This window comes from Anopheles coluzzii, chromosome 2, assembly GCF_943734685.1.
Source record: "Anopheles coluzzii chromosome 2, AcolN3, whole genome shotgun sequence".
NCBI classification, from domain to species: domain Eukaryota; kingdom Metazoa; phylum Arthropoda; class Insecta; order Diptera; family Culicidae; genus Anopheles; species Anopheles coluzzii.
This window is the reverse complement of record NC_064670.1, coordinates 69844568-69860161: the sequence shown is the minus strand read 5'-3', so window position 1 is coordinate 69860161 and position 15594 is coordinate 69844568. Positions and strand designations below refer to the sequence as shown.

At 38.5% G+C, this 15594-nt stretch overlaps 1 protein-coding gene and 1 non-coding gene across 7 annotated transcripts in view; both read left to right on the top strand.

The window, feature by feature from the left end:
* The window catches only part of LOC120947325 (homeobox protein extradenticle), a 38912-nt gene extending 28376 nt beyond the window's left edge, over window positions 1-10536 (top strand). For 5 of the 6 annotated variants that reach the window (XM_049607530.1, XM_049607531.1, XM_049607529.1 and 2 more), the window contains 5 exons: window positions 3800-3952; window positions 4059-4239; window positions 4305-4415; window positions 6084-6231; window positions 6327-10536. In XM_049607530.1, the coding sequence (XP_049463487.1) occupies window positions 3800-3952; window positions 4059-4239; window positions 4305-4415; window positions 6084-6231; window positions 6327-6608 (875 nt within the window). In that variant the 3' untranslated portion in view covers window positions 6609-10536. The remainder of the gene's footprint in view (window positions 1-3799; window positions 3953-4058; window positions 4240-4304; window positions 4416-6083; window positions 6232-6326) is intronic. The other variant, XM_049607532.1, reaches the window with a different exon arrangement.
* Trnap-agg (transfer RNA proline (anticodon AGG)) lies at window positions 3537-3608 on the top strand. The gene has a single exon. It is a non-coding gene; the product is annotated as a tRNA-Pro (tRNA).
* Window positions 10537-15594: the final 5058 nt, after the last annotated feature.

Genomic DNA, 15594 nt, shown 5'->3' with positions numbered 1-15594 from the left:
CCTGCCTTTACCACTACTGCGACTTGGCTTTCAGTGACTTTATGATTTCACCCGTAGCAGGATTGTCAGTCCTAAGTCCTAAGTATTGGGCCATGGTCCATAATGGGATTGAACCCATGACGATCATGTGGTCGAGTAAGGCAGAATCGAAAATTCGAAATTGGACACATTTAATAATATGATTAATGTCGTTTAAAGGAAACATAAAAAAAATCTTTAGAAATAGGTTTCTTGTTTTAGTTTCTTGTGATGTTGCGATACATTCGACAGTAGCCTAATTTATTTAATTAGGATTTTCTTATAACTATTTAATTTATTTAATTTATTTCTTATAACTTATTTAATTCATTTTAAAATAAATTCAAAATATGATAAAAAATGTATGGATCTTAACATAAAGAACGAATCGTTGATCTGGCTGCGCATGAACGGGTAGAATAAAATGTCGAGTTGTTGTTCTAGGTCAGGGGTCTCCAAACTACGGCCCGCGGGCCGCATGCGGCCCTCAAGAGCTTATAATGCGGCCCACGATGACTTTGCCAGAGTTAAAATAAATGTTACGTTATTTTGACTTTTTCAAATAAAATTGTAGTTTTTACTTTTCTTAGACAAAAATCAAGCTTTAGTAACACGAAGCTGTACAAGTATAGCTAGTATTTTTTTTATAAAAACGAGATTTAAACGATCACTCATCAGTTAAAGGTAGCGTCAAATGGCCCTCAACATAGTTATTTTTTAAGCATTGCGGCCCGCGAGCTGAAAAGTTTGGAGGCCCCTGTTCTAGGTTAACAATTTTAATTGCGTATTGTGGTGTTTATGTTAGCCTTTGGTATTGATTTGATCATCTCCTGCGGTAATTTGTTCTCTGTAGCAGTGGTCTCCAACCTGTGGTTCGCGGTCCACTTGTGGTACTTGGCGGTAACAGAAGTGTTCCGCAAAAAAATAGATTTTTTTTTAAAGAATCGCTTATCACGCTCAAATCGTAACATTTTTTTTTATTAAAAACTTTTAACTAAGTCTATACAATGTAACTCCTCTATTAAATGTGGGCCGTGGCAAATGTATTTTCGAAGCCCGCGATCCTAAAAAGGTTGGAGAGCACTGTCCTATAATATTGTAGCACTTCCGTGATACAAACGTCAACTCGTAAGTTGAACATTATGTGATGCATTTCTCCCTTATGCTATACCACTAATGGGTGTGGCTATCATTGACTTGGCAGGATAGTCAGTCCTATGTATGGGTAGTACTGGCCTCAAGGAGTTTCAACTCATGATGAGCGTACTCATCTGCAAAATTATCATCTTGCATAGCACCGTTATGCACAAAATTCATACAAAGCCTTTACATTCTGCGCTCATTATTTTTCATCAGTTATAGGTTAAGATTTCTTGTACGTTGTGAGCGAGGGATACAATAAGGGAGAGGGGGGAATTGTTTGAGCTAGAATCATCGCAGTCGGCTTTTTTGATCCATGGAACTGACTATTTATTCATTTTTTTTTTGCTGCTGGTGGGGACAAAGATGTTTAGGGTTCCTCGGTCACGGAACCTCATCGTCGTTAATTCACAGAAATAACCTAATAGCCCTGCTAGAGTACGGGACCCCTAACGGAACTACTCTGCACTCCACTACACTGTAATATAAACTAGACTTATCATCCACCGAGTTCTCAAAACGACAAGGCCCCTGGCCTCCACTGTGTCCGTCTACTGTTTGCGCCACTGATTTTTGTTTGCGAACGTTTGAAAAAAGAGTACAACATACTAAATTTTTACAAACAATTTGTAACAGTTTCACACACAACCTTCCAACTCAATCAGTCGTACGAAACGATAGTAATAATACAAAAAATGAAAATATGTAGCTTCCCATAACATAATGCTTTATAAAATATTCACATAGTTGGACGTTCTGTTTGGAGATTGTGTAGTCACTTATTCGTACTCTTTTTATTGCGCACGCCACTTCCAATGACACGTTCACAGGACGCTCTGCTTAACTACGATATTTTTTTACAGATACTCTTTAAATCAACAATCAAATCTATTCTACCTTCTGCTTTGCAAGTTATTAATCGGCTGCAATCGATTGTGATACAATTTTCTTGTCTCTAATTGTACAGTATGGGATACAATTTGCCGCGTCAAATTGCATTTACCGCCAAGTTTGTTTAAATAGTCATTGGCGCCACAACCGATCTGTATTAAGGTCGGGGGACACTGTCCGTACTCGCTAGTGTAATTTCGATTTTCAGTAGCGCATCTGGCGGAGGTTGATGGAAGCTTGTTTTGGTCATCCAGGGATTGGTTGTGCCGGATCTCGAATTTAAGTAGTTCTCTGCCATTTTTTGATGCAAAAATGGCTGAAATACTTGTACAACATATGTATCTATCAATTTCAAACCTTTTCCAGTCCAGTTTAAGTGAAAACCATAAATAACAAAATATTTTAAAATAACATATTTTCTGAAGCGGCTCCAAATTGTTTGGCAAAATGCTTCGGTCAGCCGCCGTCAGATGCGCTAATGAAAATCGAAATTACACTAGCGAGTACGGACAATCAGGCCTATTATATTGCGTTCGGCATTCGAGAAGATTCACTCGCACGTTCATTATGTTCATTTTCGTATCGTTTTGCTAGCGACGTTCCGTTTCGAGTAACTCATTGGCAGATTCGAGTCGACGAAGTAAAAATCGGTATCGTATTGCTCGAACAGGAAGGTGCATTCGAGAGATTTTCTGCACACAGCTCAAACTGTAGCTCAAACGCGAAAATTTAAAATCCAAAATAATTTAAGCCACTACATAAGTTTATCAACACTCTCATCACTCATGTTTACCCCATTTCCAACAAAATTATAGAAAAAAATGATTTGAAAGAAGTGCTGAATCCGTTTGTTTACACTCACTCCGACCGCCGGTTGCTTCGACCAACTGTCAAACACACAGATGCTAGACCAAAAATGTCGACGAAACCTTCATCGATTCGAATGGTGAAAACGATACCAATTTTTCTCCCGCTGGACTCGAGTGCTTCCGACAGAATCGAATGTCATTCGAGTAAAATAATATGCCTATTGTTAGTATTATTGTGCAATTTATAATATATGTTATACTGTATCTTTATTAAAACATACCGTAATACCACATTTTCTTGCTAGTTCTTCCTTAGCCTCTTCTGACGGATAAGGGTTACTTAGATGGTTATAGAAATATTCGTTAAGAATTTCAGAATACTGTTGGGCCGTTCGATTCGAAGCATTCTGTTGTATTCAACAACCGTTCGAGTGCCGTGATCATGCGGTATATCAATGAATTATGTGTACCAAAAACAGTTTGTTAAAAATAATTAGTCGGTCTCGTGATTCAGTCGTCAACTCGTACGAGTTAACAACATGCTCGTCATGGGTTCAAGCCTCGAATGGACCGTGCCCCCTAGCGTAGGACTGATTATCCTGCTATGCGTAATATGTAAGTCACTGAAAGCCAAGCTACGTGGTATAGTGGTATAGGAAGGCCTTGGCCGACAGAACGGGCTCGTTGGTCTAGGAGTATGATTTTCGCTTAGGGTGCGAGAGGTCCCGGGTTAAAATCCCGGACGAGCCCACCGCTTGAGGCCTTGGCCGACAGTGGTTGTTTTGTCAAAAGAAAAAAAAAAGAAAACAGTTTTATCAGAAAAAAAAGGATTTGTTCCTAAGTTTGAAAATTCTTTGGTGTTATTTTATTTTAGATAGCGTATTTAAAACATGTCTGCACTACTCTAACGAAATTTATGTTTTGAAATTTTCAATTTCTAGTTCTATCGCTGCGAAACACCCAAGAAGAAGAACCTCCAGATCCGCAGTTGATGCGATTGGACAACATGTTGATTGCGGAAGGAGTCGCTGGTCCAGAAAAAGGCGGTGGTGCAGGTGCGGATAGTGCCGCGGCAGCAATGGCCGCTGCCAACGGTAAGCCAAATTTACAAAATAGACGGTTGTTATTAATTGATGTTTTTTTTTTCTTTTTCCCTTTTCTTTTTCTATTCAAAATATCTCTTTACGTACAAATTTTTAGATTTTTTGTCACAATCTGATCTAACTGGTGGACAAGACAATGCGATCGAGCATTCAGACTATCGTGCAAAATTAGCCCAAATTCGCCAGATTTATCACCAGGAGCTTGAAAAATATGAACAAGCTTGTAGCGAGTTTACCACGCATGTAATGAACTTACTAAGAGAGCAAAGCCGTACAAGGTAATTTAAAAAGATGATGAGAGTTGATTTTAGATAACTTATCTGGCCATAATTTATCGTTACAGGCCCATTACTCCGAAAGAAATTGAACGTATGGTACAAATCATTCATCGTAAATTCAGCTCCATCCAAATGCAGCTCAAACAATCCACCTGTGAAGCCGTTATGATCTTGCGGTAAGTTTATTCGATCAGGTCAATCATGTGTGAATAATTATGGATGAGTGTGGGTGAAGTATGGAGTTCCCTGCAATGGAACATTTCAGAGGTCAAGACATGATAGCCGGCATCGCGAATAAATGAACATTTTAACAGTCGTTTAAAGCAGTGGTTTCCAACCTGTTTAAAGCAGTGGTTCTAGTTTGCAAAAAATATGTTTATTTCACATTACTTGAAACATCCAATGAGTGATCAGTTGGACAAAGAACAGTGAAAAAAGTAAATTCATTTTTTAAATTACAAAGATGCACACAAATTAAAAAGATTTCGAGCAGGAGATACTATTCGAAACCCTCGTAACGATTTTCGAGAAATTAACTCAATGCGTTCGCGATGCCAATGTCGAGGATTTTTTTAATGACTCTGGTTAATTTTTAACCATTTCGTTTGCGATGCCGGCTGATGTTAAGCTGTGTATTGAACGACAGTGCCATGAGACTGACCAATATTAAAACCCTTTTTTTTTGTATGGTCTCGTGGTACAACTCGTGGTTGTCAACTCGTACGACTTACTAACATGCCCATCATGGATTCAAGCTGCAAATAGACCGTGCCGCCATACGTAGGACTGACTATCCTACAATGGGGAAAATCTATAAGTCAGTGAAAGCCAACCCCACAAGAGGTACAGGCAGGCCTTGACCGACAACGGTTGTTGAGCCAAAAGACGAAAGAAGATTTTTGTTTGAATGAGCTTTTTTTAGTAATATGGCTATATTTGGTTATTGAGTACAAACAAGCAAGAAAACATTTCGGCAGTTTGAAAATAAAACAAAATTTCCGTGAATGAGCATTTAAAGAATCGTTTGATGATGCTTAACAAAATTGTTTTTTACACCTTTCAAAGTTGGTGTTGGTTCAAAATTCAAATGCGATTTGTATGCAATTAGTAATAAGTGTCATTTTAATACATTTGTATATAACGCACATAATGAAACTTGGGTGATAAGACATCGAATAATTTTAATAAATCTCATTATTCATTATTTAAATATTGTATTTATCATCTAAAATAACAAATAATGATTTAAAAGAGCGTATTTTTAAACACCAAACGGAAAAAAAATATTTCCACCAACAGTTTGACCATACTCGTTGGAATACGGTTGCGTGCCAACTAGTGAACTAGTAAACTTCTTCTTTCTTCCTTTGGTACAACAACCGCTGCCGGTCAAGGCGTGCATGTACCCACTAGTGAAGTGGGCTTGGCTTTCAGTGACTTTTTGTTACCGTAGCAGGATAGTCAGTCCTACGTATGGGGGCACGGTCTATTCGGGGCTTGAACCCATGACGGGCATGTTGTTAATGTCGTTCGAATTGACGACTGTGTACCACCAGACCGGCCCGAACTAGTAAACAAACGGAAAATTTAACAAATGAAAATAAAAAATAAAATTGTTTGAAAAAATAGATATTCAAATTAAAATGTATTGCAAAGGTTATACTTAATACCTGTAAGACAACCATGCCAGAGTTTCTTTCTGTCAATGATACCTCATTCGTTGGATAACAACCCAACTAAAAAAACCTAATCAGTAGGTTAATCTGTATGCTTCTTTTATTTGTAAATCTCGACACATTATGTAAAGTACAAGCATTAATTTAAAATTTTCTGTAATATTTTAGCTCACGATTCTTAGACGCACGAAGAAAGAGGCGTAATTTCAGTAAGCAGGCTTCTGAAATTCTAAACGAATACTTCTATAGCCACCTAAGTAACCCTTATCCGTCAGAAGAGGCCAAGGAAGAACTAGCAAGAAAATGTGGCATTACGGTATGTTTTAATATAGAATAGTTAGCTGATTGTTAATGCATTTACTTTTTGATACAGCATTGACTCGATTCAATAAATATTTTCTTGTTTTGAAGGTTTCACAAGTTTCAAATTGGTTTGGAAATAAGCGCATTCGTTACAAAAAGAACATTGGGAAAGCTCAGGAGGAAGCAAATCTGTACGCTGCCAAAAAGGCAGCAGGCGCATCCCCGTACTCTATGGGAGGACCTCCTAGCGGCGCCGCTACTCCAATGATGTCTCCCGCCCCTGCGCAAGACTCAATGGGTTATTCATTGGGATCTGGTGGTTATGATCAGCAGCAGCCCTACGATGGTAGTATGGGATACGATCAATTACACCAGGATTTAAGTCCGTAAATTGATAAAGAGGATTAGCCGGGTATACAAAAATCAATACTTCCGAACGCTACCGGTGCTGTTCATGGCAACAATATCTGGATTTTGTGTTTAAAATTTCGTATTCGTTATTTTTAACATTTTTACTACAAACATTTTGCAAAAAACAGCCACCGATACCGATACACACTAGAAATGAACATGGAATAGCTCTTGAAGCGTGCAAAATATGAAGTGTATCTTTAGTTTTACTTTCTACCTTAAAGTACATCACACATCAAGATGAGAACACAAGTATACGGATAAATGGCATTAAACTAACTTTGAAAATAAGTCAAATAAAGTGTGTTTTGCCGAAATGATTGGTTCCCGCCTAACAATACAAATATTTAAAATGAAAAAACATTGAATTCATTTTACAAGGAACAAACGTATCCAACCTGCATTCAACGATGTTAATTAATACGATTTAGGACAGATATCAGGAGTAGTAACGATGGCGCAAAGCAACTGATATGATTCCTACTGAAATTGAAATGGAAAAAGTCTCATGTAATACGTCTCACTCATGACATGTAACTAATCATGAAGACATGTAATGAGTAGTAGAATTTGAAAATATTTGTTTCTTCGTAACCCATCCCTTGGCTTTGGTGAAGAATGGTATTTTAATTTCACGAATTACTATATAACGAATTCATACTATTGACATTATGAATTGGAATTCAATATATGTCACATTATGTGCTATATGTTTTTGTTTTTGCAAGATGGATTGAAATGCTTTTCGCATGTTTTATAACAAGCTGCAAGGTTGAAATAAAAATAGATGGATTCTACAGTGTACGCTTTACCCGATGTAACCAACTGATTCAGAATTCATGTATTATATAATTTTACCGGATCAATAATATGTGTTATTTATGATGTTACTATTATAATCTCATAACCTTTTTTTTAAATACACTGGATGATTAAATGCATTAGCATAATTTACATCAAAAGCCCTGCTGCATACACAGCAATCAAAATATTTAAAATCTTCGAGATCACCACTATCACCTGGCAATAAACCACAAAATACTTTTTAAATTTACTTTGCAAAAAAATATTTTTTGGATGATGCTTCAGAAAGAAACTGAACACATAAAAATACCATTTTCATGATGAAATTTGAAGACAACAACATAAACTGCATAACTGAATACGGAGAGAAATGTAATCATAGAGGAATCTGGGAATCAAACTCACGGTGTATACCTTTAGATAATAGGATTGCATAAGAACGATGATAGAAAAAGCAGCGCTACAATGGATGATGCAATGGCAATAGAATGCAACACGCTAATTGGACGTCGCACCAAGGTCAAGAAATAGTAATTTTACGTGAACGTGACACTAAATACAACAACATAAAAAACTACATCGAAATTGAAATTAGAAGATAAATACAAAAATCAAATATTATAAGTTGCACACATACCGAATTTTGCCAATCTGTAGGGAATCTATTGAATTTAAACTGAAGACATATATTTATTAGTGTTTTGAAGGTGATTTGAAGGCCTATTTAAAATTACGTTAAAGATTAAGGTCATCCTGCATGTGCATTATTTTAGCCGAAATTTGCTTAAATTCCCAATTGTTTGATTTACTGAGAAGTTATGACGGTATACAAAAGATCATTCATGGCATAGGATGATGCGGGCAGTCAGCACCATAGACATTGTTTATGGTGCAAATTATATACGTAATTAAAAAATAATGAACTGCAAAGAATCCGCTTAATTTGCGGTGAAAACTTTCTACAACAAGGGAGTAACTCACGAACAAACATTTTGCGTAGTGAAAAACGGCAAAAGCAAAATAAAAAAAATCTTCGGCACAAGTTATAACACCTGGACAGTCGATTTTATTTCAAACCATATTGAAAAATATGTTTCAAAATATGGCTATCAATTTCATACTGCATGCAAACTCAATGGGACACGCATTTATGATAATTTTTGTGTAAGGCTAAAACTATACCACATATTAGTTTTCATTTTTTTTTAATATTGTGTTTGCTTCTTTTGGAAGCGTTATATACATGTAATTGAAATTTTTTTAATTTGACTATTCTTTTAAATTTTCAAACGTTTCTAAGCTACTTGCCAGGTTACAAACATTTATATTACACGATAAAATTGCATTTTGTGATGTGCCCATAAAATATTATCCATATTTTCTTCCCTCTTCGAATTACCGTTTCTATTTTTTTTAAATGTGTAATTTCATGAAAACCATTAACAAACAGGACATTGTAAAACATTAGAAACTAATGTACAACTAGTGTACCAGCAAAAGTGCTACGATCACGATTGTGTGATTACAATACAGTTGTAAATCCTGAGCAGATAATATAGAAGCACCCAAAATCTTCAATTAACCATAGACCGTAGCATTTTTTGCTTCGTTTGAGTAAAAAATCAGTGAGTAAATTATAGCAAAGAGAGCTTCCAATAGTCAAAAAACGGTTACTACTGTGATTTGACGTACGACGCCTCTTGCGAAATACAAACAGAAATAAGATAAAATACATCTGAAACGTCAACGACAATATACGTACGAAAAGTGTATGTAGGTGCAAAAAAACTAGAAATAAATAATCTGCGAAAACAAAATCTCTAAATAAAAGTATGAATGACACATTGAATGCGAAAAGTGTTGGATCGCTTAAGCAGGTGGAAAAAACTGAGTTTAAAAAAAATAATCATTTGTATACGAATTATGAAGAAATAATTTCAAGAAAATCTAATAATTTCTGCAAACACAGTAGACACCTTTGACAATAAGTGTGTCTGCACAAATAAGTTAAAGCGTAGTGTGAACAAAGTAAAAAACAACAGGAACATGTTAAGAGGTCGCGAAATAACATACATTATACACAATATTTTTAAATTTATTTGCGGTTGAAATAATGCCGTTCAATGCACATAGCTTTTTTCTGTACCCATAGTTATGATATGTGCTATGATATATATATATATATATATATATATATATATATATATATATATATATATATATATATATATATATATATATATATATATTTTTTTTTTTTTTTTGTTTTTTGGTATTCAACACGTTGTGGTTATTCTTTTCATTTCATCTTCAGTCCTAGTACTAGGTACTAGCCAATTCGAACAACTGCTTCAATGTATAACATTCACACGTATAGATTGAATGAATTTGATGATGAAATAATCCGAACAAAAACGGTATTGACTCATACAAATCAGCATAAAAATCTCATTTTACTTAAAACAAAAATAGAAGAAAAATCTTATTAGTGTACAAAAGGATTTGTCTATTAAATGTGAAAAAATATTAAGACTCCCTCAGGTATACGAAAGCAAATGCCCAAAATTTTCAAGATGCAAGGTCCATAAAATGTCATTGTAATAATGTAAATGACATTAACCATTCACGAAAAAAAACTGTCTCAGTTATTAACACACATCTGAAAATCGATTTGAGTGTTATGTCTTCATAAGTCTGTTGTGTAACTACTTAGGCTGATTAAAAGCTTTTATTGTTTCAAAAGATGTATCAAAATCCATTTATCAAAAAACCGCGTTAATTTCAACTCACTAAACAGTAGTAAAACATGATATTATGTATTTCGTTTTTTTTATTCTGTATTTTTATAGGCAAATACATTATATCGATAACGGAAAGTGTGGTAAAAATATTTCTGAATGAAACAAATAACACGTGTGAATGGCTAGCTGTTTCCAGAGTAAAAACGAACGCTGTAAGAAAAAACACACACAAAAAAATGAAGTAGGAGACGAAACAAAAGCATGTATACGAAAACGATTTAAAAATCTATCTATTAAATTTAAATTTTATGTGTACTTAATTATAATGCTACAGAATAATAAAAAATCTACTTATTCATCTATATCATGTAAGAACAAAGTGGAAAGAATGTGTTTATGTATGTCCTATATAGGATTATTCAGAGTTTCTCATCTTTTTGGGACACTTTCATGACTATTGTTACGCGAAATGAACTTAATGTGGTGGAATCGGACTCGTCGGTACTCTTTTTCGACAGCCACATTGGAAATTGGACTCTAAATGCACCTATCCAAAAGGGTACCATAGACCAGTTATCACACTCGAAGCTTACCTCGGAGCAAATGTGGCGATCAAAGTTGATCACTGACTTTATTTTCCATGATTTTCCCCATTTATTCTCAATTGATTCCTAAAAACATGTACCTATATTTTTTTGTTTTTTCTTCCTAACAATGCTGCGTCGTCAACATACCGGTCAGCCACCGATCGGACACGTGAATGCGGCATTGTTTAGTATTGTTTGTCAGCGCAGCCAAACCGTTTCGATTGTTCGATCGAGCGGATGGCTGTGGTGACCTTCTAACTACTATCTATCTCCCTATACAAAATAAAGTAACAAATGACGTTCACATGTAGTGTTGGGTAAAGTAGCACAATTTAGTGTGTTGTGCGCACACGCACATTGCCCTAAGTGTGCTGTGCGCACTGTGCCCGCAGTGTGCACTTCGAACCAGTGCGGAAGTGCTAGCACAGTGCTAGCACTTTCGCCCAGTACTACCACTTTCGCACTGTGCGCTCTCTGAGCACAGAGCGTCAGTGCCAGTGTGGCAAGATTTTTTTGGCAGATTTCGGTAGCAGCGTCAATATTTTATCGATAGTATTCGGTAGGAGAACCGATACCGACCATACGCAATGCCCCCGGACTACTCTAAAAATGGGCTCATGGAACGTACGCACTCTAAGCGAAGCCGGAGCCTTGAAAAAACTTGATGATGCCCTAGCCACACTGAGCATGGACCTCGTAGCTTTACAAGAGATTCGGTGGCTAGGGAACGGTGTGCACAACAGGCGTGGTAAGCATTGCTACGACATATACTACAGCTACCATGACCGCCACCGCGTGCTCGGAACGGGTTTCGCCGTAGGCCCCGGTTGGAACCCGCAATCATGGATTTCAAGGCTATAAACGATAGGCTATGCACCCTGCGCATGCGAGGCAAATTCTTTAATATAAGCCTCATAAACGTTCACGCCCCTACCGAAGATAAAGAGGAAGAGGAGAAGGACCTTTTTTACGGCCGTCTCGCTAGAACTATAGATGCGTGCCCCAGGCATGACCTCAAAATCATCCTGGGGGACTTCAACGCAAAAGTCGGTAGGGAGCCAATGTACCGCCAATACACTGTCTGTCACAGTCTGCATGAGCACAGTAACGATAATGGTAGTAGATTGGTCCAGTTCGCCGCATCGAACAATCTGGTTGTAGGAAGTACCAAATTTGCGCGGAGGGACATCCACAAAATGACGTGGGTGCACCCGGAAGGCGAATCCTTCAACCAGATCGACCACGTGTTAATAAGCCGCCGACGACAGTCGAGCCTGTTAAAAGTCAGAACTTATCGAGGAGCCAATATCGATTCCGATCACTACTTGGTTGGCCTAGTGATACGTTGTAGAATCGCCCGCCCCCGCGACAATGGGGGCGGAGAAAACACGCAGCCTAGGCTCAACACGGACTCTCTAAGGGACATTACTGTCCAACAGGAATTCAAAGCCGCTTTAAAAGAGTCTCTACTACCAGAAAACAGATATTAAACTACGAGCGAGAGGTGGAACGCTCTAAAAACAAAAATAATAAACTGTGCAAGAAATATACTCCCACCACGTCGTGGCAACACCAAATCTGGCTGGTTCGACGATGAATGCAGACAAGTGACCGAACGTAAGAATACTGCATACCGAGCAATGCAGCAACGGCATAGAACGCGGGCATGCGCAGAGGAATTCTCACGGCTCAGACGCGAAGAGAAACGAGTTCACCGCTCCAAGAAGCATGCTTTGGAAGAGCAAAACATGCGGGAACTCGAGCAAACCAGAGAGGCGTACGGACCGACACGAAAGTTTTACCTAGCGATAGCAGGTCACCGAAACAACGTTGTACCTAAGGTTACCTGCTTTCGCAACAAGGATGGAGATCTGATCAGTAACCAGCCAGAGGTCCTCTCGCGGTGGGCTCAGTACTTTGATGAATTACTCAACGACCAGTTAAACGAACAGCTAGAAGCGCCACTAGCAGATAGTGTCATGCTACTGCCACCTAGCATAGAAGAAACACGAAAGGCTATTCGTCGGCTGAAAAATAACAAGGCACCCGGAACCGACGGAATTGCAGCTGAACTGGTCAAGAATGGAGGTGCACGACTAGAAAACGAGATTCATCAAATTGTTACTGAGGTGTGGGATAGCGAATCGATGCCTTGTGATTGGAATCTCGGCATCATCTACCCCGTATACAAGAAGGGAGACAGGTTGGACTGCAACAACTACAGGGGTATTACGGTGTTGAATTATGCCTATAAAATATTCTCCCTGACCCTTCAAGATTGCCTTGTCCCGCACGTCGAAGAGTCGGTTTGATAGTTTGATAGTCGGAAACTATCAAAGAGGATTCCGAAACGGAAAATCAACCACTGATCAGATCTTCACCATGCGGCAGATCTTTGAGAAGATGGCTGAATACAGACACGATACATACCATCCAAAGCCGCATATGATAGCATAGCCAGGGTAAAACTGTATGACAGTATGAGCTCTTTTCGAATCCCGGCCAAACTGATAAGGCTAGTTAGAATGACTATGACCAACGTCACATGCCACGTGAGGGTGGATGGAAAACTCTCAGGACCTTTTGCTACCACCAAGGGTCTGCGCCAGGGGGACGGGCTTGCCTGTCTCCTATTCAACTTGGCGCTAGAGAGGGCCATCCGTGACTCGAGGGTGGAGACTACGGGAACCATCTTCTATAAGTCAACCCAGATCCTGGCATACGCTGATGATATAGACATCATTGGTCTGCGGCTCTCCTATGTAGCAGAAGCCTACCAAGGGATCGAGCAGGCGGCAGAGAGCCTCGGATTGCAGATAAACGAGGCAAAGACCAAACTGATGGTGGCAACATCAGCGAGCCTACAGACGTGCAGATAGGTGAACGCACTTTTGAAGTCGTCCCACAATTCACCTATCTTGGGTCAAAGGTCAGCAATGACAATAGCATGGAAGCTGAGTTGCGCGCAAGGATGCTGGCTGCCAACCGGTCATTCTACAGCCTAAAGAAGCAGTTCACCTCAAAGAACCTGTCGCGACGGACGAAGCTGGGACTATATAGTACCTATATATTTCCAGTACTCACATACGCCTCTGAGACATGGACACTGTCCAAATCTGACGAAACCCTCTTAGCCGCGTTCGAGAGGAAGATGCTCAGAAGGATACTTGGCCCCGTATGTGTGGAAGGACAATGGAGGAGCCGCTATAATGACGAGCTATACGAGATGTACGGCGACCTCACTGTCGTACAGCGTATAAAGCTCGCCAAGCTGATGATGATGATGATGATAAGTCCCACTTCTTACCCCAACACAGGTTTGAGAAGGACGGAAGTATCTTTACGATAATATTACTCTAAGGTAGTTTTTGAATAAAATAAAAAAATTACGAGCAAGTGGTGGCATCGGACGTCATTCAAAAGAATCCACCAAGTCATACACACACCCAAGACGACCGACGTAGTTTTATCAAGAAAAAACGGGTCAACTCCATCGAACACATCAGGACATAACTGCATATGGCCAGTTCCACTGGTGCCACACCGGCTCCAGGGCACTACCTTCCGAAGCAGCAGAACCTAATGTGTTTTCTCCAGTTAGTATAATTCATTTATTTTTACCCCTGGGGATTTAAAACCTTGTTTTTACAAATTTTCCAAGAAAGGTATGCATCCTGCTGGCACATGCTGCTCTAGCGATCGCTAAGCCCTTGGCCCTTTGGCCCTACGCCCTACGCTATTGACATTTGTTGTTGTTGTTGGTTGGTAAGCCTTTGGTCCTTGGTCCTACGTCCTACGCTCTACGCTATTGACATTTGTTGTTGTTGTTGGTTGTGATGCAGATTGCATACCCTTTTGGCGCAGCCTAATTACCGCTGTCGGCGACATTCCCCCTCCCGTAATTCCTCTAGGAGGTGTTACAATAAACTAGCCGACGGCGGTTGCCGTTATTGATAAATGGCTATCGAATATTCTCAGACTAACGACTGCTGAACACTCAGGCTCAGTTCATTTACTCTGATTTACTGGAAGATTGAGACATTAAATTGACGCTCTATGATTAAATTGACCAAATACTTAAATTATAGAATAATTACTTAACGATACACATTAAAAGTTGAATAAATAAGCATGATAAAATAATAAGTTAAATTGAACATCACAAGATTAAAAACATAAATAAACTCGCCAATAATTAATTCACTTATATCCTATTATTATTATTGCATGTACTTCCACACGAAGATGCACCTAATATTTAACGCGAATGTGGCTGCAAGAACAAAGCTATGTTCTGATTACTATTGTTGCTACTAATTGTTTTTTTTTTTTTTAATCTTAGTATTATAATTATAATTATTACTTGTTTTTTTTTGTTTTTTGTTTTTTTGGAATGGACTATTACACTTTTTGCTGCGCCTCAGCTATAATGGATTTTGGAAGTACATCTAATTTTGCGACCTTTGAAACCGGACGATTGACTGTTGATAACCCGGATGTGATGGTGACCGACCTAACTTGCCCATCCTTTGCTTTATAGACCTTTGATACTCGACCCTTTTGCCATTTACCGTTAATCTGTTCATTTGGGAAAACCACTATATCGCCAACTTCAATTGGAGACACCCTTTTCAACCATTTTTCGCGTTTGTTTAATTGTGGCAAATATTCTCTAATCCACCGTGTCCAGTAATGTTGCGCTACTAATTGAACCCTTTTCCAGCTGCTTCTGGTAGCTTCAGCAAATGTAGCTTCTCGAAGTGTAGGGACAGCTTCTCCCGATGAACCCAATAGGAAATGATTAGGTGTCAACGGTTCATCATCTTCATGCTC